Genomic DNA, 26,247 nt, shown 5'->3' with positions numbered 1-26,247 from the left:
ATCAACGTTTTGTTTGGGCAGGTGGACTTGTCCTTTAAAAACAATGATATGATATAATATGCAAACCGTCAAAGCAAGCCTTCAAAGCAATTAGTCAAATCCTAGTACTGTAAACGAGCAGCTACATGCAATCGTGGCTGTACCTGTAGAATCTGACTTTTAGGTGAGATGTGATTATAAAGATGGGATAATGATACTTTGCCAACTTTAAAATACATTGAACAATGGGGAAAAATAAAATCATAGCTTGCTTTGGGGAAATCTCTTAAATGATGGAAATCCCAAAACAATGAAGGGGGTTTCAAAATGCGGAAAAATCTAAAAAAGCACTTTCCAAAATTTTATTCCTTCTCTCTATGATTTCACCATCCGTGTGCGTATAAGAATTTCCTAATTATTTCCTTTGCTTTCTCCATTAATTATTTCCCCTTCATTCTCTAATTTATCACTCCCTCTTCATTGTTTTCAATCTTTTGTATTCTTTGGACCCCATCTTACAAAGAGTTGCGATTGATGCGATCAACTACAACTATGGAAGGCCATCAACATCTGAATGCATATTTGTTCAAAATATACTCTTTATATGAGTATTCATATTTTCTTGACCATTTAGTGAGATTCTCTTTGTTTACAATGGATAATGCGTAAATTTCCTGCAGAAAAAATTATGCCATTGATGGATTTCCATACAGTTGAGATTGATTGGATCAATCGTAACTCTTTGCAAGATGGGGGCCCAGGAGCCCGTTGCAGAAAGAGTTGCGTATCAATCGCAAGTCAAAAAATCAATCGCAAGTCCAAAATGCGCGGTGTTGATTGGTTGAAAATCAAGTTGCGCATGATTTTTAGAGATGCGTTTGATTGCAATCCTTTCTGCAACGGGCCCCAGTTCTTCGCCATCTCTCCCACACCCCATACCTCTTCTCCTTCGTTGCCTTCCCTTTTCACTCCATTTTCTTCCATTATTTCAATCCCCGAAGTTCTCTCCTCCGATCAATCTTCTTCTCATCCCCCCTCCCCCCTAAATTCCTCTCTTCCACCAATTCAGTGGATTCACAATTATGGTGCCCATCTATGGGTTGGCAGCGGACATGCCAATTTCTAACTTTTGGGTCAACATCATGCGCAGTCGAGGTGCAGCCAGCGCATAGTGCTGGTGTACAGATGCTAAAAAATTGAAAACCATTATTATATTTGATAAGCAGAGAAAGAATTCGCTGAAAACGGTCTAAATTCCCCAAAGAATTCCGCAGCGAATTTCTCTCCCACCCCCTAGACCCCAGTAAACGGCATAATTTCATGCAAACCGGTCTAGCCGTGTCAGTCAGCGCAGCATATCGCATGCATTAAGCACTATTAGCGCGCTCAGCAGATGTCAACTTCCCATGATGCATTGTGAATTTTGGTCTGTCCAAACCAACAGGTGGCGCACTGTGTTGTGAATCCACCAAATTGTCTGAGGAATTTATTTCCAACAAACGCGTTTCATTGTCACCAACAATAAATTTCATCACAAAAGAAAATGGCAAACTATATCTTAGATTAATATCTACTAATGTTATTACGTGTGATGTACATATACTACCACAAAACGAAAGCATAAACTATTCAGCGATATTGAGGCCCATTGCATACAAAAATTAATGTTGAAAATTATTTTGAGATCAATGGTAACTATCATGGTAAGATTGATTTCGTTACTGGCTGATGAACTCGGAGTAAACCAAGGTAGTTAACATTAAATGGTAATGGGCTTCGGGACCCTTCTCTAAAAATAATTAGGATTATAGTAACCTTACCATTATGGTATTTACCATGGACACCTTGATTTGTTTTTTTTTTCTTTTTTTGTGACCGATCTAATTTCCCATGAAACCATATAGGCAAAATTAACTTACTAGATTTTTTTGTGCAAATGGGCCCAATCCTCCTTTTAAAAAGGATAATATGACAAATAATAAAACTAGTACTGGGGATTTTCCTACACGACAACCATTTTATACGTGTACAAGGAATGAAAAGCAAAATGAAACATATATTTAAGACAAATATTGAAAAACAAATGACATATCAACAAAAAAAAATCTTGAAATAGAACCATAACAATTCATCTCCTTAATGATTTTGCATAATGGGAAAGTTACGCTCTTAAGAATAAAGTACTATATCAACACTTATAAGAGCTTGTATAGTGACATACTTCATGTGCTGTTTTGCAGCCCTTGGGATGCTCAAAACAGCAAATAATGTGCTGAATTTTCAGTTGATATTGTTCCTGAGAGTAAATTTGCCCGAAATCTCATAAAATATTGAGAAAAATATAATTCAATTTTTTTGGGCAAAAATATTGCGGCAAGTCATTTCCAGATTGACAAAATTATGGTGCCCCATTTCTCGGCATCCATTCACTTCAGACATGATTCAGGGATATTGATGAGAAAGGCAGCAGTTTGAGATTGTTACATGAAATGTCCAAAATTCAATATGATTTTACCACTTTGACTCAAATGTTTTTTTAATGAATATCTGTCTATGTATTGCAGGTGTAAAGTTTGTGGTCGTTACCTGATTTTTTAAAATTAGAATTGCCCATATGCACAGAAAAGCGGCACTGCACAGCACCTATGTGCAGTCGCTATAGAAGCTCTTAAAAGTGCTAATTTAATACTTTACTTTTCATCACGTACGTAAGGAGCGAGAGAAGAAATGGTGGGTGTTTGTTATTGAAATCAAAAGCATTTGTTTTGTGGATCCTGGATGTATTCATAGTGTTGACTGTACTAAAAAATGCCCTGATTCACCAAGGCAATCAGGGGATTTAACCATGGTCTATTGCAGACGTTTTTGCATTGATTGCACTAAATTCAATGCGTAGATTGAGAAAGCATACCCAATAATGAATGCATGTACACGGTGCGGTAAACTGACGCTTGTTACTCAGTTCGCAGCATTCAGGAGTCCACTCTCGATTCTAGTTAATTTACAGAAACAGAAACTCCTGAATAAAGTAACCTAACAAGTGTCAATTTGGCTCGCTGTGGCAAGAGCACGCATTCATTATTGGCTGCTATTTTCAATGTACATACTGAGATTAATGACAATCATTCTCTCAGCCAATGAGCTCTTTTTATTTCAGTAGTCTATAACAGCTTTCCGTGAAAATCTTTGAAAAGATGGATTATGAGACGTTCCGTAACATAATATAAGAACCAATTTAAGAGTTGTGAAACAATTATGATTGAATGCAACAATAAAGCTTGTACAGATGTGCACTATTTTCTCAACGTAGAAGTTTTCTTAACAAAGAAGTTTCTCCACTTATAAATCCTACTGCTTCACAATGAAAATTATTAAAGTAAGGTGCTTATGTGTTAATATGGACATTAAGAACAAATTCAGGTGTTAAAGAGTGTATCCAGCTGTTACAACAGATCCATAATGGTGACATAACATTTGCTCCTGCGACTATTTCTCTGTGATTTATTTCATCTAAGATAGGGGGTAAGGTTAAGGGTTGCAAAAGGATTTTACTTAAGGTTTAGGGTTAGGATTATGATAGGGTATAGTGTTAAATCCAGGGTTGAAGTTGGTCATTTCATTGGTAAGAGAAATTTACAGCAGAGCAATTGTCGCTAGAGCAAATGTCATGGAACCTCAGAGTTCATGGGTGGGCTTAATAAATGAAATACCAAAATCTTACAGCAAACACTAGCATAATTTGAAGACTGGTGTTGTTGGGCTGGTGCTTTCCTCACCTTAACGTCAACACCAACATCTAACACCAAACTTAAAATAATCCAGTGTCACTCAAAATAATCCAGTGTGCACTCAAGAGATGAGCTACCTTGATTACATTATATATAAAGTAAATAAGAGATACATTTGAAATTGAAAGACTAAGGATTGCTGTAAGGCAACAAGAATTATTCTCTATCTAGAAACCAAATCAAAGACCTCATAATTTTGTTTTTGATGATTTATATCATTTTTCATGATTTATAGATATCAATTCACACACTATTGATAATGACATGAATAAACTATGTTATTATTAATATTAACCACTGATACACATATTCAATAACTATCTTATTAAGAAGGTAAACATAAATTATCCTAAATTTATAACATAGAAGGCAGAGAAAAAGGGGGATGGGGGCTGAGCAAGAGAGGAGAGAGAGAGAGAGAGAGAGAGAGGAGGGATTATTGGAAATAGGAAGAACTGAATGATTCACTTTTAACTGCAAAATTTCATCAGAATATCCCATAAGGTTCACAAAATATTCCATGAAGATCACAAATATCAATTTATGCATACCACACCCACTTTCTAGAATATTAATGAATATTAATGAGCTGACAACACCTTTACATGGAATAAATAGGACATTTGTAATGGATATCTAACATGCAGTATTGTCACTGACTAATCATCTTGCTGGAATCTCGGACGTATATGCTTGCAAGCTTAGAAGGACATCGTACCAGTGATAAACTGTTGAAAAAAATGTGAAAAGTTGAAATCGTGAATAAATTATAATATTTCGCTACACAAACAGAAAAAAATTTAACAGTGCTTTTGTTTTTAAATAAAGACTTGAAAAACTGCATTCCATTAAAATGAAATCATAGATGTGGAAATACACTGAAGAGATTGAATGACTAAATAGGCCTACATGCAATTAGAATTTTGGACACCTGCGTTCCAATGAAAAATCCAAAGATTGTGATAAGGGAATCTCACCAATTGCGTTAATTATTTAAACGTAGGGCACGTTTACAAAAAAGTATTGTAAATAACATATTTGCTGTTAGCAAGCATTTCAAAGCAAAGTTTGTTATTTGTCAAGAGTTGATAGCAATTATGGAAAGTTCATATTGGGGGTATCTGAAAGAAAAGCCTCTCTCTTTAGTCATCACAAATCATCATAAACTTGATATTCATGCATTATATATTACACAACATATAGGGCAGCTGCTCATGTAATATGACATCACAAATCAAAAACTTAAAAAGTCCAGTCTTTGATGGACTTTCCTCAAACTTTTTATCAATATTTTGGTAATTTTACCACAAACTTTTGTTCAGGTTTGACTTCGCCTTTAAAGGTCAAGTCCACCCCAGCAAAATGTTGATTTGAATAAATAGAGAAAAATAAAAGTAACATAACACTGAAAATGTCATCAAATTCGGATGTAAAATAAGAAAGCTGTGGCATTTTAAAGTTTCAATTATTTTTCACAAAACAGTGATATGCACAACTCGATGGCATGCAAATGAGTCAGTCAATGATGTCCATCACTCACTATTTCTTTTGTTTTTTATTATTTGAATTATACAAAATTTCATTTTTTACAGATTTGCCCACAGGGACCGACTTGACTGAATCATATAGTATTAAGCAATGCTAATTCCACATGTTCTGGGAGGAATTAATCACTGTTTCACTTGGCAACGAGAAGAAAATTAGAATATTTCATATAATAAAATACAAAAGAAATAGTGAGTGGATGACGTCATCAGTCTCCTCAATTGCATACCAACCAACATGTGCATACATGTATAACTGTTTTGTGAAATTAAGCAAACTTTAAGATGCCATAACTTTCTTATTTTACATCCAATTTTGATGAAATTTTCAGTGTTATGCTTGTTGGATTTTTCTCTTTTTATTCAAATCAATTTTTTGTTGGGGTTGACTTGTCCTTTAATAATATACATAAATATTAATATATATACTCACATCGTCATACTGCATGTTAGCACTTCCAGTCTGTTGAACATCTCGTCTTTTGAAGAAGTCTACAAACACAAAAAAATTCAAACAGAGAAGTACCTACATGTATTAACTCACATTTACAGAAAGTTCATCAAGGTGGTTTAAAAATGGGTTGGTTAAAAAAAAAGTCAGTTGAGTGGCTTAAACGGAATGTCCAGGTTAGGCACATTTTGAATGAAAAATAATCATTACTACCATGGTAATAATGCTGAACAGCCAATCATCATCAAGGATACTTTCAAAGTTACAAATGAAAGGCAAAGCAACCATTAGTTTATAAAAAATACACATTGCAGTCGGTATATATCACACGTGCGAGGTACCTTTAGATGGGTTCTAACGAGGTGTAGCCGAGGGCATTTGGACTGTTTTAAAGGAAACAAGTGTGGGTGACTATTCTAATGCTCAAGGAAAATAAAGTACATGTGTTATGACGTTGATCCTTCCAAGTTATTTTATAAACCAACCGCATTGTGTGCTTCTGGCACCACCTAGGCTCCAACGTGTACGGTGGGCGGAGGCATAAAAAAATGGTCCAAATCGTGTGACTGATAGCTTCGCAATAAGCGGTACTTGTCTTATCTTGGTGCCGTGCTGATGCAAAATTTAAACCAGCACCAACAACAGGAGCTTTTTCACAAAAGGATAAGTGGATTCGGAGTTGAGCTTATGAAATTGCAGCAACTTGAATACGATTTATCACTTGTAACCTCATAGATGATTACACAGCATTATGTGTCCTCCTATCTGCCTTATGCAGTGATATATTTACCGGTACATGGATATATCACATATATACTGCATGCAACTGGGGATCTACGGATCTGTGCTTTAGGCTGAGTAATGTTTGGTATTTCTAAAATGTACAATGGAAAATAGAGACAGCTAGTGGGGAAAAGAGGACATTAGGATTAGCCATGTAGTTTACATTGTTAATTTCACTGAGTTCATTAAAGAGTCTTCTAGAATCAGTATTGCTCTAGAAAGAAGAAGAATGTTCTTTTTATCGACAATACTAGAAGCAAACCGCTGTGATTACTGTACCTGTAAGACCCCTGAGGCGCACACAGCAGGCAACGAATGCGTCAAAAGGGATTTGGTTGTTGACACCATAACGTCTCAGGAACACTCCAACGGCTTGAGGGGATAACCTGTATCCTGCAGTACACCATGAAAAGAGATAATTGGGTCATATCACTATATTCAATAATTTAAACAAATATTAAAGGAATGGTCCAGGCTTAATGATGTCACATCTCCACTTTCTGTTTTCTTATGTTATTACATAAAATCATAATTATTTCATACTTGTGTGAATGATTTGTCTCCCTTATAATGAAAGTTGTAGCAATAAATATCTAATGCATTTAATCAGTTGTCAATACAATTTTTCTAGTTCTTGGAGGAAAAAATTTGAATAGACCTAATTTCATATAATAAAATACAAAAGAAAAAGTGGAGATGTGACATCATTAGCCCATCTAATGAATATTCATGACGACTTTACAAAATATTGCTAAACTTAAAATTTCAATAACCTTTTTTGTTATCTGATTTTGATGAAATTTTCAGCATATTGCTCAGTGAATTCTTCTCTATTTATTAAGCTATAGATACTTTCAGCCCGGACCATCCCTTTAAGCTTGTCAGTGCTTTGTGTCATTATGAGACATAATTGCCCAAATTCACAAAGGTGGTTTTTAAAATTTGAAACCATTTGTTGAACCCATGGTTTATGCAGATTTCCTGTATGAATTACGCTTATTTACCGCGTATATCAAAAAATTCCAATACTGATGTGTGCTTTTGTCAAAAAGTGCCAAATTGACGTCTGTCGCCGTGGTTAAGTACGCTACTTTATTTACGAGTCTATTATCTATGAGTCCACTCTTCAAATAGTGGACTCATGAATGAAATAACATATTTAATATTTAACCATGGCAACAGGCATCAAATCAGCATTCTGTGATAAAAACACACAACAGCATTGGACATTTTTCAATATACACGGTAAATAGGCGTAATTTATACAGGAAATCTACAAAAACCACGGGTTCAACGGATGGTTTTCAAAACCGACTTTGTGAATTCTGGCCAATAACTTTCTCTAAAATGACCATAGAGAAGAAAAGATTTGTTTTGGGTAACATCATACTATTTAAGTGTGTGGGATGGGGTGGGGGTGACACAATAGTTCATCCCCCTGAACAATACTGCTGTACTTTGACAAAAGGAAGCAAGTTAAAAAAGTATCATTTGCTGTAAATGAGCAATGTGTGTTCATCATTTTAAGGCATCAATGCAATTCAACAGCATATTTTCTTCAATATCTTTCCACAGAACGATCATTTCTTCCCCAAATTTTGCCTCGATGTGCAACATACAAAGGGTGTTTCAGAAAAAACAATAACACAAATTTGACTGATGTGTCACTTGCTTCCTTTTGCCAAAGTTTGGCAGAATAGGTTTACCAGTCAGATTTATGCAAGTGGTGGGGAGAGTTCATGAGACAATGTGCAGCAGCAAAGAATGCTCTCCAACCCAATGTCATTCTTGTTCTGAATTCTTTCAATATGGTGGTGACATATGAGAGCAGACCAGGGGGGTGTTTTACAAAGAATTCAGTATGACTCAGAGTTGCACTTAAATGCCTACTTGCAAGCAGTACAAAAGGCATGACCACATCAGTCAGATCATGCCAGGAGGACATGCACTTCTGCATATTAATCCATACGATCGTGCATTGCATATCATGTACACATCGGTATTTAAGTGCGACTCTAGTCATACTTAAATCTTTGTGAAACACCCCCCTAAACGTGTAGTAGGAGAGGGATGAATAAGAAAGGAGAGGAATGAATAAGAGAGGAAAGGGCAGAAAAACACATACCAAAAGCAGCCAAAGCTTGTGCAAGTTCATTGCCATCAACCTGACCTGACCTGTCGCGGTCATACTGCATAAAGGTAGTTTTCCATTGGTTAAGAGCACCCCAGAGCTCCTTGAATTCGTTGAATCCCATCTTCCCCGAATAGTCACGCTGATCATAGAATTCACGTCAAGGATAAATTTTAGGATGTCATAGCTTTTTAGGTTGCTGATAAATTTTGGGATGTCATAGCTTTTAGGTTGCATAAAAGCCTATTTTCAATTTTGGTAATTCCCCCGAAAGTGCATATCACTGCTCCAATCGATTACTAGATTACTTTACGGAGGAAACATGTATAAAAATTCAAATCAATCAAGATTAGTCTCCTGGCACGGACCCTGATTGAAACTTTGATCAACATGTGGGTCTCCAAACAAGACTAACACATCTTGGCCCGTATTCTGAAGTCGGGTTTAACTTAAACTCAGGTTTAAAGTTGTGGTCTAAGTATGGGAAGCCAAAAGTGTCAAAATTTTTATTAAGTTGTATGTTTCTTATGCTTACTGTGCTCTTTCCTGATTCATTGATGGTGAAGACAATCATCTATTTATACTTCCTACACAATTATGAATGATTTGAGAGCCAAATGAGCTGAAAGTATGATATCTCTAGCTGTTAGTGATTATGTAGCAATTGGCTGTCCATACTTAAACCACAACTTTAAACCTGAGTTTAAGTTAAACCTGACTTCAGAATATGGCCCATAGAATTTGCTTGAATTTCAGCAAGAGGTTCTTCAGTGTGTGCATTCAGACTCTCTCGATTGAAAGGTTTGCACAGCAGATTAGACCCGTCAAGATGCCATCACATGAATAGAGCTGCAAGGATCACATTTTGATACCTTCTAGGTTTTGACGTCATCTCGGTGAATATACAGTCATGTAACTATATTAAACTGACTGAGGTGATGTCATTCATTGCTTAAAAGCTGCGTAATCGGGTAGTTTGCATTCCATGGTGCAAGTGATAGCTGTGGTTTTCTATCGAGATGCACATACATCACAGCTGCAGTGAAAAGTGGAAGGTTATTTAACATACAGTACATGTATGGCCAACTGTGATGGCGAATCTACATAATCTATATAACAGATATTGCCTGGTCTCTCTAATGAATAAATAAATGACACTTCATCTCCCCTTCCAAGATCTATATTTTCCCCTTTTGACAATATATCATCTCAGCACCGTGCATTTCAGATGAAATATAATCCCTTGAGGAAGAAATATAACTCCATCCCGTATCAAAAATGAAATGTTACATTTTACCTCTAAAGTAGGAAATATGGGTATAATCTGAATGTGTAGGCCTATGAAGTAAAATAGTTATGATGTGGAGCAGATCTCTAGCAAGGGTTTTCAATTACATGTATGAGGTTTGATTTCTTCTCTTCCTTGCCTGAAAATTTGACAAGGATGAAAAAAAAAATGGTGGCCATGTTGTCCCAGAAATAAATCTGATTTCCTTCCCTATTTTTATTGCTTGGCTACGACTTGTGTATAGGATATATGTTTCATTGGACAAATTTTGTTATTTTACATTATAAATATTCAGTGGGGATTTCCCCCATTTTCATGATGGAGGAAGTAAAAAGGATACATCCAACATATTGATCATCAGGATACACGTCTCTAGGTTGAAAGCTGTTATGGAAAAAAAAATCAAACAAAGATCAAACATACAATTTGGCATAAATTACACCACTATGTGTTGAAATAATGCAGACAACTTGAATTTGCAAAGGATTTCAGGAATGAATACCTTCTCATTGACAAAGAATACATTTTACAATACCTGTGTGATGAATAGTACAAAATGCAAACCATCTACTATCCCCCCCATGCAAATCTCATGAAATATGTATGAATTGCTAAAACCAGGGGCCAGTTTTACAAAGTTGCGATTGATCGGATCAACTGCAACTATGGAAAGCCAGCAAAGTCAATGCATAAAATGCATGTTTGTTCAAAAAAAAAGTTTCTAGATATGAATGTTTATCCATATATTCATTGATTCCTGACAATTTGGTGTGATGTTCTTTGTTTACAAAGGAGATTTTGAGTAGGATTTCATGCATAAATTAGCATGAATGATTCATAAATTTACATTTATAGCTGTATACTGTACAATCACATAATTTATTGAATGTTCTACTGAAGTCTAAACCATGGTGGAAAGTTAAGTCATGATAATACAAGGGCTGAGATCGGGGGGGGGGGGGGGGCATGAGGCCCTCCCCCCAAAAAAAAAAATCAGGGACCCGTAAAATGGTTAGTGATTAATTACTAAATGAAATGGCCTATCAAGATCGTTGTTGCATGAGCATTTTGTTTAGTAGACTGACCAGGAACCAATCAGAATTGCTCTTTGAAATTGGTGATAAAGTTACCAACATTTGTGTTGTGGAGGGGGGGGGCAGGTAAATTGGTTTTAGTTTTAATGCTCATAGATATTCATAGAAGGTATACAGAGTCATGCATAATTACGCTGGTAACTTCCTGAGATCCCAGATGATGTGAGGCATTGTTGGAGCTCCTTCTGATCAATCTGGCCATCCTGAATTAAAGAGAGAAAAAATAGTTAAGTTCAGTATTGATGGAGGAAGAATAAGAAAAGTAGAAGACGAGAGTGAGGAGGAGGAAGGGCAGAGGAGAGGGAGGAAGAGAAGGAAGAGGAGAAGAAGGAAGAGAAGGAAGAGGAGGGGGAGGAAGAGGAGGGGGAAGAGGAGGAGAACGAGAAGGAAGGAAGGAAAGAGGAGAAGAAAAGGAAGGAGTAGGAGGAAGAGGAGAAGGATAATAGAGAAAATGAAGAATAAACATGTAAACAGGAGAAAGAGGAGGGGGGAAATATTTAGAGAAGAAAAAGAATGAAAAGTGATTGCAACATCCAATTCCTCTCCTCACACACTCTACCTTGCAAAGCCTGTTCTTTTGGCGTTTAATATAAATTTAGTCTGAATAAGTGTTTGACATTTAGGAGGGGGAACATTCATAGGGATGACAACATTCACAAGCTCACTGGCACCAGTAGACTTACAGTTTGTGATAATCATTACACATTTCTGGAGACGGATTTCCTTTTAATTTTGATGAACAACATGATGGCTTTGTAATAAAACACATTTCCTTTTATCATAATACTCAGTCTTTATCCGATGATTGACACCTCTTTAAAAGAAAAGGAGCAATGTACTTATGTACCTTGTAGTTTTCATCAAGGATTTCCTGTTATTAACCCTGCATGTAATGTACATCATGGGAAAGAAGCACAAAAATGTGACAATTACTTGCAAAAGAGAGCGCAAAGTATATACATACTTAAAACTTTTGGGTACCAAAGGGCTGGCTGAATGAAAGTGTTCTTGCAAAATTCATGTAACTATGTTATTATGATGCACCATACGGGGTGTCTTTTGAAAATTTTAATATCAACTCACTTCTATTTTTACTATAATTCATAAACAACATTTTCTTAAATGGATTCAGACAAAAGTAGATTTGAGAATAGTTTTATCATAGGAATCCCATACAGTACATCACAGTATTAAAATCTGTGACACGAAAGACAGTACTTGCAAAGAACCTTTTTACTAGTTTCATGCAATCAGCACTAGTATGCACATTGTACTCTATCTCAGTACAGGCCAAGTTGAGGATGTCCAAACTTTCCTATTTTACATCCAAGTTTGTTGTCAAATTTCCATATGCTTGATTAATCTATTCATTTTCATCCAAATCAACTTGTTCTTGGGGATGACTTTGCCTCACATAGCAGAAAACTGAACTTTCATCATTTAAAGAGCACAATATCGATTGATGACTCAGTACACATAGGTAATTTGATTCTTTTTGTTATATATAGGAGTGATGTTTGAGGTAGAGTATTAAACAGGAAATCCTTGATTCATAAGATTTAAAAACAAACATTTTTGTTATTGTACTTTATGAACATGTAGCTACAAGAGGAAGAGCTACAAGTAATCAGAGGAGGAGCTACAAGTAATATGATACTGATAACGATAGGTTTTTTTATGAACCTCAGAGTACAAGAATAAAAGCTATTTCCTCATTGGAGGAAGCTCTTTGCAGAGGCGGGAATCGTCAATCATTGTGGGCTTGATGTCACTAAAATTATAAATCTGCACAGCTGGGCCCCGTCTAACAAAGAGTTATGATTGATCCAACCAATCGTAACTCTATGGAAATCCATCATTGCATAATTTTTTCTACAGGAAATTTGCAAAATGTCCTTTTTTAAACAAAGGCGAACACATCAAATTTTCAAGAAAACCATGAATGTATGAATATACATGTACATCATATCTAAAAATTTGGAATAAACATGCATTTAAGATGTGGGCATTGCTGGCATTCCATAGTTGCGATACTGATAGATCAGATCAATCACAAGTCTTTGTAAGGCGGGACCCTGGGCCCCGTTATCATAACTCTATGGAAATACATCAGTGTCATAATTTTTTTCTCCAGGAAATTTGCAAAATGTCCTTTGTCCAAATTGTCAAGAAATCAAAAAATTTATGGATATGCATTCATATCTAGATTTTTTTGAACATACATGCATTTCATATGTTGACTTTGCTGGCTTTCCATAGTTGCGATTGATTGGATCAATCATCACTCTTTGTACAACGGGGCCCAGGTTGTACAGTACTACAGAGCCACATCTTGGCTAAAGGGAAAGATCACCCTGATCAAAAGTTGGTTTGAAAAAAGGAGAAAAAATCTTGAAGGTTTGATAGAAAAATGTCAAAAAATACCAGAAAAATTTCAAAGTTTTAATTTTATTACATCAAAGACAAGCAGCTCAAAATGCAATTTTCTCAAAGATAACTTGAGAGTGGTTTTATCTGTGCAGTGGATATATCATCAGACACGCCATTTTATACCTCCTTTTAGAGGAGAAAAATGTTTGTATCCATTATATTCTATTTTAAAAAAATGGAATTCATGGGATAACACAATACATGTATATGGGAAAGCTGCTTGCATATATCAGAAACATAAAACTCTAAAAATTCATAAATTCTATCTTTTTCTTTGATGGAATTTCATCAACCTTCAGAAATATTTTCTCTTCTTTTCTTTTATTATTAAAACCATAGGCGGATCCAAGATTTTCCAAAAGGGTGGTGGGGGGGGGCAAATTCTTCGGAGGAAATTTCGTACCTGAAAAAAATGTTACAAGCAAAAAAAAAAGAGGTCTTCAATTTTAGAAGAGGGGGCACACCTCGGTTTTAATGGCATTTTTACATTACAAATTTTGATTTTGCTTCTCAAAGGGGGGGGGGGCATGTGCCCCCTCTGCCCCCCCCCCCCCTAGATCTGCGACTGTTAAAACCAACCATCATCAGAGTGAAATCCCCTTTAAAACTTAAAAGGGAAGTCGATCACAATAAAAATTGTTTTAAATAAAAAGAGAAGAGCATCTATCGAGCATGATGATCAGCATTATTTTTTACAAGCATAGAGGCTTATTAATTGTCATTACAGGTCAAGTCCACCCCAGGAAATTGCTGACTTGAATAAATAGAAAAAAATCAAACTAGCATAGTGCTGAAAATGTCATCAAATTCGGATGTAAAATAAAAAAGTTGACATTTCAAAATTTCGCTTATTTTTCACAAAACAGTGATATATGCACAACTAGGTGAGTCAGTCGATGATGTGCATCACTCACTATTTCTTGTTTTTTATTGTTTGAATTATACATTATTTCATTTTTTATAGATATGACAATAAGGACCAACTTGACAATGAGGAGAAAATTAGAAGAAAAAAAAACAATCACATCAGCCAATTGAAACTTCTGAATTAGGTTTGAAAATTTGAAGATAAAAAATGAGGACTTACTGCACCCGCCACGGCTGAGAAGTAACCATACAGAGGGTCCTGATTGAAAAGAAAAATACATGTAGGTAGATAGTTAAAAATATGATGCACGAGAACTATCCATACACAGGATCCGAATGAGGAACAAGGAAAATAGGTGGAGAGTTACCAATTGAAACCCGAGAATATATATAAAAAGTATGATATATGAGTATGTGTGGCAAAATTACAAGAGCACGTATGGACCCCGTTTCACGAAGAAGGTTTGAAAAAAGAAACCAGAATTATAAAATGCAATAAAATGTATAAAATAAAATTTCTTTATGTACATGTATGTGCACAATGTAAACCTGATTGATTGATAATAGAGAAATCGGAATCATCTGAGAAAAACATAAACGAGCATGAAATGTAAAAAAATAAATTAAACTGTACATGGATAGTAGTGTATAGAAACATATATATGTACTGTGGAAACTTGAATGTCTCTAGAATTTTCTAGATCAATGTAAACCAGGCTTAATAGAACAAATATGTGTATATTCACATTTTGCAATGACTAAAAACAATGAACAGGTAGGCCTCGATTGACCACCTGGACAGTGGCTGTTTAGCGAGTATGAGCTGCCTACATTTTATACACACGATAATAGTCATCTGCTCATGAGTATTTTGCCTATGCCTGACTGCCCTTGAGATCAAAGGCCCAATGTAAATTGTCATGAAGTTGATTGATTCACTCAAAAAAATAGTTGTGTGATAACTATTCATGAGATATGTTGCTTGATTTGTCAGAACTGTAAATCTCTCTCTTTCTCTTTCTATCTATCTATCTATCCCTCTCTCTTTCTCTCTGTCTTGGCTCCTTTCTACCCTTCTCTTCCAATGCACTGCATGAAACAGACTCTTATGAGATTTAAATTTCCATAGCATTTTTCTTTTTTATATCTGGGCACATATTATTTTCTAAGAGCTTGCAACATTGCTTTTCCAATCATTCTATAAACCAACAATAAGAGCACTGAAAGCTGTCTTTGTTTCTTCTTGTTGTACTCCTGTAAATATTCTACATTTCATTTTCTCTTGGTCATCGGTAGCATTTCTTAGCATCATCATGAGCACATTGCAGAACCTTTGATATCATAAGTAGAATGCTTCATTTATGTGCACCTTGACAGTAAACACAGCAATTTCATTATAATTGTACATGTATATGAATAGATTCCCTCAAAATCAAATCAGCTAACAAATTTAAAGACACCACTATGACACAGTTCTCATTTTTTTCATATTGGAAAAGTAAAAGATTCTAAGATCAAAAAATATGTGATTCCCTACCGGATATGGAGGTGCTCCGGTAGGAGGATAAGCACCGAAGCCTGGTCCTCCTACCGGTGGTACAGCACAAGCGACTGGTGGAACCACTGCTGCCGGTGGAGGTACAGCTCCCCCAGGAGCGGGGTAAGGATTACCCCCAGGAACCACCACAACTTTGGGTTTCCGAGCTGCTTCGGCCACCGCCTCCATCACCGAGTTATGGGCCTTCATCATGCCACTAAACATGCCGTCCATGGTGAATTTGAACCTCTGCTAACTACTCAATCAACTATCAACACAAGATCTACTATTAACTATTACAACTCTGCCGTCTTCCAATCGATCAACTCTCCTCTGCGTACTCGACAGGAATCTATCTTCAAAGTGGCTCTAGGTTTCATTCCCTCCTTCTTTTATAACCATGATGGGCTCCTGCAGAAACACGAATCAGTGCTAATAACAGGAAGTGATCTCAATATTCATAAAGCGATGACGCTATTCTCAACAGGAACCAATCAGGGATTATTATTATTGTGGTCTTTTAATTCCTTGTAAAAGTAGTAATGCACTTTTTATTTTTTATCATTACATTTACAATCATTAAATATGAATCCTTGTGAGCATTCGATAAAACAAATAGTCAGTGATTTTAACTGCCTATTGTTAGCTACATGTACATGTACAAGGTACTTCCAAGTCCTTGCATGTGATTCGCTGAGTGCATATCAGTATGTGCATAGACCTTAGATTTTCATGTGATGCCATTGCTACCCTTGACCCAAGGGTAGCACATGGAATATGGAAAAAGAACCTTCACATATACCTACATGTATTCAAACAATCCTTTTTAAAATATGCCAGAGCAGTTAATTGGAATAAAGCTCCCTGATGATATCCAGAATGCTATTTCATTTGAAAGTAAATCAATATATTACATAGGTTATGTAGATTCAAATCAGTGATAGGTCAACACGCCATCACGTGACCATAGCTGCGAGGACCGCATTTGTTATATTCTAGGTTTTGACGTCACCTCAGGGAATATACTGCGTTGTATTTGCAATTGCGGCGTTATATTCACTAAGGTGACATCACTCGCTGCATAAAAGTTGCGTAACAAGTGTAAAAATGTACGCGCTAATGTTAACGCGTGCATTGCATGTAGAACGCGCTTGATGTATTATAAAAAATCTATTATGACGTAGATGGATCAGAGCTGAAGCATGAATTTCGGGTTTGAGCCAGATGATGAATGCAATTTCTGATGGCGAATCCACATATACTACATAATATAACAGATATTGCCTGGTCTATCGTTTTAATAAATAACATTTCAACTCCCCTCCGAAGCTATATTTTTCCCGCGGGATAATATTTTCCCTCAGCGCTGCGGGCAAAATAAAATCCTTCGGAAAAATATAACTCCGTCGGGGAGAGGAAATTTTATATTCAAACTCTAGGTAGGCAATATCTGTATAATACCGCTCATGATGTATTCTGACTATGTTGTTTATTTTATGATTATGTATCTTGCATATAGTTATGTCACATTGATATTGTATTATTTGAATGCAGAAATACAAACAAATAAAAGAAATTTTGCTTTATAGAGCTCTCAAATTTTTTTTTTAACTTTTCTATTTTTGTTCATACATTATACTTTATTATGAGCATGATTACCCAAGAATACACATCTAATTATTATCATTATGATTTCCCTATATGACACTGCTTATTAGTATTAATATTGATAAATTCTTTAAATTGAGGCCTATTCTTGTTTTAACATTATTTGATTATCGATGTATAAAACCTTTCTTTTTCCTTTGCTTTATCTTACAATAAGCTAAATATCTTACTCTTTGTTTTCTTTTTTCTTCCTGATGTTTCACTTTTAGTATTAATAAATTGATTTTTAGTTTCGCTGTATATAATTATTCCTAATTATGTATTTGTAATCTATCCTTTTAATGCGTGTACTGCTCTCTTTATGCAGGACCATTGTGTGAAACAGCCTGCGAGCTGATTTATGTTTTATCCTGTTGAAAGATGTTTTAATAAATAAATAAATAAATGAATGAATAGCCGTCACAGATGAATTAGTTAAAAGCTGGGTGATGCAATGATAACGGTTTTCATTTAACAATGGTTACTGGTAACATAGGAAGTCTATCATGATAAGTGGGTTAATTAATTTTATACACTGTACATTGTATATATACAGTACACCTGTTGTGGTATACATGTATTCAATGTCACAAGTTGGTTTCGATCATGACTTTATTGAGAAAAATAATTTCAACAAGTATTGCATTATTTATCACAAAAATAATGATACAGTATTTGTGTCCATGTAGATATCAACCCAGCAAAGATTGAAGGATGTGCCTCCTCGACATAGGCGGCGGAAGCGGGGGGGGGGGGGGGGGGGGTGGGGGACGGGGATACTTGCCCCCCCTAAATTTGAGGTGGGGGATGATCCCCCCTAAAAAAATTGAGAACTTTTTTTTTTCTTGCTTGCCAATTTTGTTTCCTGCTTCCCCCCCTAAATTCAGGTGGACCCCTCTAAAATGTTGTTGATCCCCCCTAAAATTTTGGTTGATAACCTTTTTTTTGCTTGTCAAATTATTTACCTGTGTCCATTCCAAAATTTCAGGTGGACCCCCCCCAAAATTTTTTGGCTTCCACCGCCAATGCTGCTCGAAATCCATGTACGATAAATTTCATTCGCTTTTGTATATCCCTACGGCAAGCCCATACATCACAGCGATCTTGGAGCTGCGAACAAAATTGCCACTGAGGGTTGTTTGGTTTGTCTTTGTTTGGTTTGTCTTTGTTTGGTCTGCCTGCCCCCCCCCCCTAAATTCAGGTGGAACCCCCTAAAATTTTGGTTGATAACCCTTTTTTTTTGCTTGTCAAATTTTTTACCTGTGTCCGTTCCAAAATTTCAGGTGGACCCCCCCTAAATGTTTTGGCTTCCACCGCCAATGCTGCTCGGAATCCATGTACGATGAATTTCATTCGCTTTATATCCCTACGGCAAGCCCATACATCACAACGATCTTGGAGCTGTGAACAAAATTGGCACTGAGGATGGGATATTTTGTCACATGGCTTGTTTGGTTTGTCTTTGTTTGGTTGAGTGCAAGCTGCATTGGCACTTAATTGGCAAGTACACACAATCATGCACACGCTTTATATCGCAAACAATCGATACTCCCAAAATTTACCCGAGCTGGGCGAAGCTCCAAAGTACTACCAAAGTTTTGATATATTGCAATACTTTCTATTGTGTTATGGCCACCAAATTTGCTTGAGGGCCACTAAAAATATGAAATTGATTATTTTGGTGTTCGACTGATCGGGCCACCAAGAAAAAAGTTAGTAATAGTATGAAGCCTTGGCAAAAGTATATGATTGTTCTGTAGGAGTACACAGCTGACTGCAGCTTGCAGTGTTCAAGGAGTATTTTAATTCATCTGTTATGTTTTCTCCCTGAAGGTAAAAGTAATGAAGAGCACAAATATATGGTTTTATGAGCACAACATATCCATCTACATATTGAAAATTGTTACAAATTTCTGAGAAAACAAATAGTGTTCACTTAAAAGCAAAAGTTTAAAATTGACAGTTAAAATAAATGAAAGCTGATAATCTGCAGTCTTTGGGGAAGTACATGTCCATGTCCAATTGTCATCAAACTTTTTCTGTGAACTAGTATAAACAGAGAAATAGCCCCTTTTGGGCAACACTAATAATGAATTTATTTTTTCAATGCATAAACACAAATGTAAGGGGTCTGCCAATATTGTTTCATTATACATGTACATGTAGAACACTTGTCATATGATTGCCTGATAGAGCAACAAAACTTTCCGAGTTCATTATGTGTAAACTGTTTAAACGTTAAAACTTCCTAGCATTTATTTTATGCCATAGAATGAATCTAAAGCAATCTTTTATTCAAATTTACACCACATCATAAAGGAAAGACTATGCAGGCATCAGACTTTGATTGGGGCTCGAGTTATAAGGAATTTTATGATAAAATTCTAGATGAGTTAAACGTTTAAACTTCCTAGCATTTATTTTTTGCCAAAGAATGAATCTAAAGCAACTTTTTATTTGAATTTACACCACATCATACAGGAAAGCCTACAGTATGCAGGCATCAGACTTTGATTTGGGCTTGAGTTATATGGAATTTTATAATAAAATTCTAGATGAGCAACGTCACCACCCTCACCCATGATGCAGAAAGCCTGAGAGATTGCTCATGGATGATCTTGAACGATATATATTTTCTAATGACAATTTCACCCAGAACTCGGGCTTGTATATACGTACATGTACCTCTAGGGTATCCTATAGAGACGCACGATCAACCACTTCCTTCCTGAGACCACCATCCCAGTTGTCTTATCTTACATGATCTGATTCAGATGATATTTTCAATGTTATGCCAATTTGATTTTCCTCTTTTTATTCAAACAAACTTGCCCTAGATGTTGCATTGCCATAAAATATGGCAGCATATGAACATGCAATGCCATTCCCCCCCCCCCCCCAAAAAAGGTCAAAATTCATCCAAAGAAAAAAGGTTGATAGAATTGACAGAACATGTGAAGAGCCCTTTAAAATCTTGCCAACATTTCACAGTTCAATACACGTATGACTTTGTGACATGTTCATGTGCATGTCCAATAGCCTCCATGGCCAGGATTTATTTGGCCTTCATACATGTACTTGTGGTGCTTCTTTTATCTTTCCTGATTTCTGCTTTAAATGAAGAAGTGTTTCCGATGGCAAAGTGGCCTAGCCCTATAAAAAAATATTGTAAGTTAAAAAGGCAGCTCCTACCACATACTGCCCCCCCCCCCCCTCAATAAAAAAAGAAAAAAAAAGTTAATAAGTAATTATAAAAGTTTGTTTGAATAAAAAGATGAAAATCAAACATGCAAAAAGTTGATATTTTCATCAAAATGAAATGTAAAGTAAAAACATAAATAATGAATGTGGCGTTCAATTCCACACATCAAAGACACCACCTCCTGGTTGTTATGGAAATGAAAGAAATCCCACTGACTCACTCACTATTCAAAATGTGAATACTTTGATTTTGGCGATTAGCAAACACAGTTTAGCTGTTTTTAAGTGTTGAGAAAAACAAACTTTGTTACAGAGAATAGTTGCTCTTTACCACTTGCTCACTGCAACCATCCTGCCTGTGGGGAATCTACAGGTAGAACTATGGTATGCCAATGATGTACACAGCACACACTTAAAAAAAATCATTAAAATGTCAGTTATGTGACAAAAAATACTAATTTCCATACAGTTGTAATTTATTTTCCATTATCAACTTGGGAATATTTTTTTATAATTCACCAAAGCGATCAAAAACTTTAATTTTGGGCATATTTTTGTACTCCCTCTATTGGTGGAAAGTCGTATGGCAATAAAATTGTCATTTTTTCAATCTCTATTTTTAATTCAGAAAAAATAATTTAAAGAATCAAATGTACTTAAGAGCCAAATCTATGATTAATAGCTGTGATGGAAACTGAGAGTGTAAAAAATCAAGCATTTGTCCCAAAGAAAAAGAGAAAATAAGCCAAACATTGCCAACCTTATTCTGCCACACATGGGGGGTGTTTCACAAAGATTTAAGTATGACTTAGGTCGCACTTAAATGTTGACGCGTACATGATATGCAACGCGCAATCGTATTGATCAATACGCAGAAGTGCGTGTCCTCTTGGCATGATCTGACCAATGCTGTCATGCCTTTTATACTGCGCGCAACTAGACATTTAAGTGCGACTCTAAGTCATACTTAAATCTTTGTGAAACACCCCCATGGAGTAGTGGCAGAGAACAAGGCTATATCATAACCTTGTTCATTGAATGAGTGCTATTTACCTGAGCTGGAGCTTGGCCTGGATAACCTGGGTATGCCATCGTTTATTTTCTCTATAAAAAGACAAAAATAAATACATAAATGCCATGGAAAATTACATTTTGCTTCACAAGTAATTATTTCTGGACCTAATAATACATGAACCAGGCCTCTACAAAAATTTTTTTAAAAAAATGAAAAAATTTGCTTGCCCGATAGAAAAAACTGCTTGCCCAATTTTTTAAATAATTTTTTCATTAGGACGGCACTACTCTTATTTTTATTAAGGTATACAAAATAACAATTGAGAATCATGTCCAGTATAAAAGAACACACATTGAAAAGGATATTTTCAGCAACGTAAGCCTGAGTCTTTACGTTTATTTTGGAGAAAAAAATTGATATTTTATGGATATTTAAGGTTTTAAAAAACCCTTCAACAAAAGTGGAGTGGCTAAAATTTCACATTTTGCATCTTTAAATCCATGAAATGGTCATTTATTTTCCATATTTCCTTGATTTAAAAAAAATTAGTTGGAAACCATCAAGTCTTTTCTTCATCATTTTATGATGTTCCACTTGGCCAATAATTTTATCTACATGTTTTCACATGCTACTTTTTTTCTATTTTGAGGAATACCTGTTCACTTATTGATGAATTATTAGTAATTGCTACGGGAACTTTGTTTGATTTTTAAGTAATTTTTTTCACTATGCTTAGAATCTTGGGTGTGTGGGGGTGTGTGCGTGTGTTTGTGTGGGTGTGACTGTGAGTTGAACTTTGATATAAATGAATTCAATATCTAATTTCTACTTCGCCTATTCCAGTACAATAACCTGTACTCGGCCATGTAATAAAGGCCCGCATACCCTAACTTTTCCTGAAGTTCTTTGAAAACGCAGACTTCTACGAAAATTGCATTTCTCTATGGGGGAGTCTAAATTTGGTGAGAATGTATTCATTAATAACTTAAATATACATGACAATGAAGAAATCATCAAACTTTATTGGAAGTTTTGAATAATATACCCGAAATGTAAACTCTGTCTGAAACAGAAAATCACCATCATTGAGGCCTTTCCTGAGCGAATTGTCCCCCAGAGCTCTGGCAGAGAGACAGAGCTCAGACAGGCTAGCTAGTATGCGCACGTGTGTGAGCCTCCCGCCGGCCTCATAAAATAGATGGAGATTTGTTTGATGATTTATAGTCTGATATTTACCTCATCCCCTCAAAAAGGGAAACAAATGAATTTTAAGTTATGATTAACAAATACGGCAAGTTATTTTGGATGTTAATAGGCCGTTTTGAAAAGCAAAGCCGAATGACATGACAACTCACCAATGCGAGGTTACTAGACTCTGTGATTTATTTCCTGTGTAATTCTAATTATTTTATCACAGAATTGTGATATCGGAAGGGGGAAAATGTGCATTAGAAATTGCACATGGTGGTAGTCATAATGGACCCCTATACTACATTCAACTGTTTCCCGGCCATTGCGTTGATTTTTTTCATACCTGGTACCATGTATGGAAATACGTGGTACAGAAAAAATAACGCAATTTCGGAATTTGAAACTGCGCTACTCGCTATTTTTTAAGGCTTATTCATGATTTTGAGTGTGGATTTTTGATGATTTATGGAAAAACGAGGTACGGTACAGAAAAAAAAGACGCAACAACCACTTGCCCGATCGGGCAATTGACTTTGAGAAGTGCTTGCCCGCACGTCATTTTCACTTGCCCTGGGCAAGCGGGTTTGTCGCGCCCTGCATGAACATAAAATAAATTCCGCAAAAAAACTCACAATCCATACAAAAATGACAAATAAAAGTTTTATCATAATCACAATAATTTTTATCCCACTTTCGATTTTTAATTTGTCAATTCATATAGCTACAGTGTAGATTAGCTCAACACTTGTTAGGGCCGGTTTGCACCAGCCCGAGTTTCAAATTAGTGCGCTATTTCTGATCCGGCAAATTATCTCGAGATTTTTTTGTAATTATCTTGCTAGGTCGCTGGATTAACTTGAGACTGCAATCCCAAGTAGACTTGTGATTATTTGCAAAATAGCATGCTAAATTTTATGAATTATCCCGCTAATTCTCAGGTGCAGACGCACTCAGGATTATTCATTCACGACGTCGGACCATAATGCATTGATGCCTCACTCAAGGAGGAATCGCTCTTCTTGCGATGGTGTTTCTTGAATCTCGAGATTAATTGCGAAGAGGGCCAATCAGGATAAAACCTCGAGATTAAGCAAACTCTGGCTGGTGCAGCACTGCCTCATTAGCCTATTACTGCCAATACTGGTGGGTGCCGAGTGATGTACATGTAGATCTAATTAATTTGACAATAAAAAAATATTCCCCACTACAAACAGACAAAACAAAGGGCCATTTCCGTCCCAAGAAAAAAAGCTTTTTAATAAAAAATATTCTAGCCATTTTGCCATTTCCGTCTTAAGAAATTCAGACAAGCATAAAATTAATTAAAAAGACAAACAGGTTTTTATATTCGAGGACCGAGGTCATTTTGCTAAGGCTTACTTACAAGTTACACTACAGAGTACAGTGACATTTTTCAATTTATCTCGGCTCTGGTCTATCTAATAATCTAGTTATCTAGATCTAATTAGAGTTAGAACTAGAGTCTAGACTTCGACCCAGGAATGCCTCAGCCCCCGCCACGTTCTTCTAATGTTCTACTACTACTAGTACTAGGTAGGCCTAGCTAGGCCTATCGGCCGAGCCATGTCTCAGACTCAGACTGTCACAGCTCTCAAGTCTCAGTTCTGGCAAAACGCCAAAATTAGGAATAGGAAGCTTTCCAATGCAATGACAGAATTCTCCGCCTATTGCCTCTCAACTTCCGAAATCGTGAGTGCGCTTTGTTTAAGCGGAAGATCGTACCCGGAACTCGGTACAATAAACTGCAACTGAGCAGCTTCTTCGGCCATGTCGGCGGCGGGCTTGGCTTCCTAAGCCAGTCAGGATGTCGCGATCGACTGGACCGTGCCCACCATGCCCACAGCTCCAGAGGCAAAGAGCAGAGCTTGCCGCAGTGTTGAATTTGGAGTTATAATCAAACTACTTTAAAGGTCAGACCTTACGCAAGTCTGTTAAAAAAAAAACATTGCTTATTAAACTGAGGATGAAACGGGCAATATACATTATCAATTTTACCCTCCTAGTCCTACCTGCAAAAATCAGATGAATGAAATTTCGTCTCAAAAAGCTCAACGTCGAGAGAGACGGAGAGGAGGAGTGAATAGTTTCTTAAAGTATGGCAAGCCAAGGTCAGTTTCAATTTTGATACATATTTTAACTAAAAGGTTAACAAATAAATTGAAAAAAATAACAACAATACAAAACTTGAGTCTATAAGTACATCATTCAGACAACGAAATACAGATTGACTCTCCTGTCTCTTTATTAATTATCAAGATGAACTGATAGTAATGGACACTCTTCTTTTATTATCAGGGCCAAATACGACTCGGTTGGCACTTTATATTAAGCTCCCGAAACCATTTCCACTATTACCCCCCCCCCCAACCGTTCCCACCACAATTACGAACCCCTTGCTGGCAGCAGCTAGCTAGCTAGCTTCGGGCAAAAAAAGGAGAAATTAAAAATAGAAGAAGAACAGGGAGAAGAAGAAGAAGAAGAAGGAGCGACAGTTACAGGAGATGAAAAATGCCCAGGGAAAGTGAGACAAAAAGGATATAAGGATAAAAAATGACCCCACCCATGGGCTACTCAGACTGTACCCAGCTGTACCCCGACCCCGGGGGGGGGGGGGCCACTTACATTGATGAGCGGATACCATGCGCGACCAAAAAAACACGTAAAAAGGATGTCTTTTTCACGATAGGGCACGTTTCGTACGTAACGTGATATGGGTGTCAAAAACACAAAAATAATGAAAAATGGGTATCTATTTCGCTAGGAAGATTACGTGTTTAGGGTCGAATTTGCGGGGATGATAAAACAAGACTAAAATGTTTTATAAAGGATGTCCTTTTTGCCCCAACATTTCGTGTTTAGAGTCCGATTTGCGCGAGGTGTAGAAGGTGGGGTCGTACTAAGCCAAATAAGCGGTAAACCCGACGACCGGTCGAAGGACCCGTAACAATAAAACATTCCTGTACTTGTTTAGGGGTTCATTTCAGGGAATATTTGCCAAGACTAGTATCGTTTTGTTTCCAGTAGGGTTTCACACGCCAATACTTGTTAAGGGGTGCATTTTTTAAGAATATGGAAATTACGTGTTTAGGTTGCTTTTCGAGACCCCATGGTCGCGCATGGTATCCACTCGTGAATGGAAGTGGCCCCCGCCCCCCCCCCCCCGGGACCCCGACTGTCTAGGCTGAAAACAATAATTGTGACTTGAACGGAAATATAATTTTAAGGATCTGCAGTAATTTCGTTGAAGCAGCTAGCGCACGCACGAATTTCACTTTATTGA

At 36.4% G+C, this 26,247-nt stretch overlaps 1 protein-coding gene across 2 annotated transcripts; it reads right to left on the bottom strand.

Annotated features, from left to right (window-relative positions):
• Positions 1-1,537: 1,537 nt before the first annotated feature.
• Positions 1,538-25,082, bottom strand: LOC121426088 (grancalcin-like). 2 transcript variants are annotated; one of them, XM_041622241.1, is made up of 9 exons: positions 24,977-25,082; positions 21,794-21,844; positions 14,576-14,614; positions 11,192-11,261; positions 10,305-10,348; positions 8,671-8,818; positions 6,825-6,938; positions 5,745-5,803; positions 1,538-4,495 (listed from the first exon to the last, which is right to left on the bottom strand). In XM_041622241.1, the coding sequence occupies exons 2-9, from the start codon at positions 21,830-21,832 to the stop codon at positions 4,469-4,471; spliced, it is 540 nt and encodes a 179-aa protein (XP_041478175.1). In that variant the 5' UTR covers positions 21,833-21,844; positions 24,977-25,082; the 3' UTR covers positions 1,538-4,468. The 2 variants fall into 2 exon arrangements, with proteins under 2 accessions (XP_041478175.1, XP_041478174.1); XM_041622240.1 differs by lacking the exons at positions 21,794-21,844; positions 24,977-25,082 and adding an exon at positions 15,893-16,172.
• Between the last annotated feature and the right edge of the window lie 1,165 nt (positions 25,083-26,247).

Source organism: Lytechinus variegatus, chromosome 13 (genome assembly GCF_018143015.1).
Source record: "Lytechinus variegatus isolate NC3 chromosome 13, Lvar_3.0, whole genome shotgun sequence".
Taxonomy (NCBI): domain Eukaryota; kingdom Metazoa; phylum Echinodermata; class Echinoidea; order Temnopleuroida; family Toxopneustidae; genus Lytechinus; species Lytechinus variegatus.
The sequence above is the reverse complement of the archived record's forward strand: the minus strand, read 5'-3'. Positions and strand labels throughout refer to the sequence as shown.

Bases quoted from the DNA above. Each gene is read 5' to 3' on its own strand.
- LOC121426088 (XM_041622240.1), bottom strand. From the start codon at position 16,126: ATGGACGGCATGTTTAGTGGCATGATGAAGGCCCATAACTCGGTGATG. The intron at 11,262-14,575 runs GTAAGTCCTCAT...TCTTTAATTCAG, and splicing joins TCTCAGCCGTGGCGGGTGCA to GATGGCCAGATTGATCAGAA. The intron at 10,349-11,191 runs GTAATTATGCAT...TTTCCATAACAG, and splicing joins GATCTCAGGAAGTTACCAGC to CTTTCAACCTAGAGACGTGT.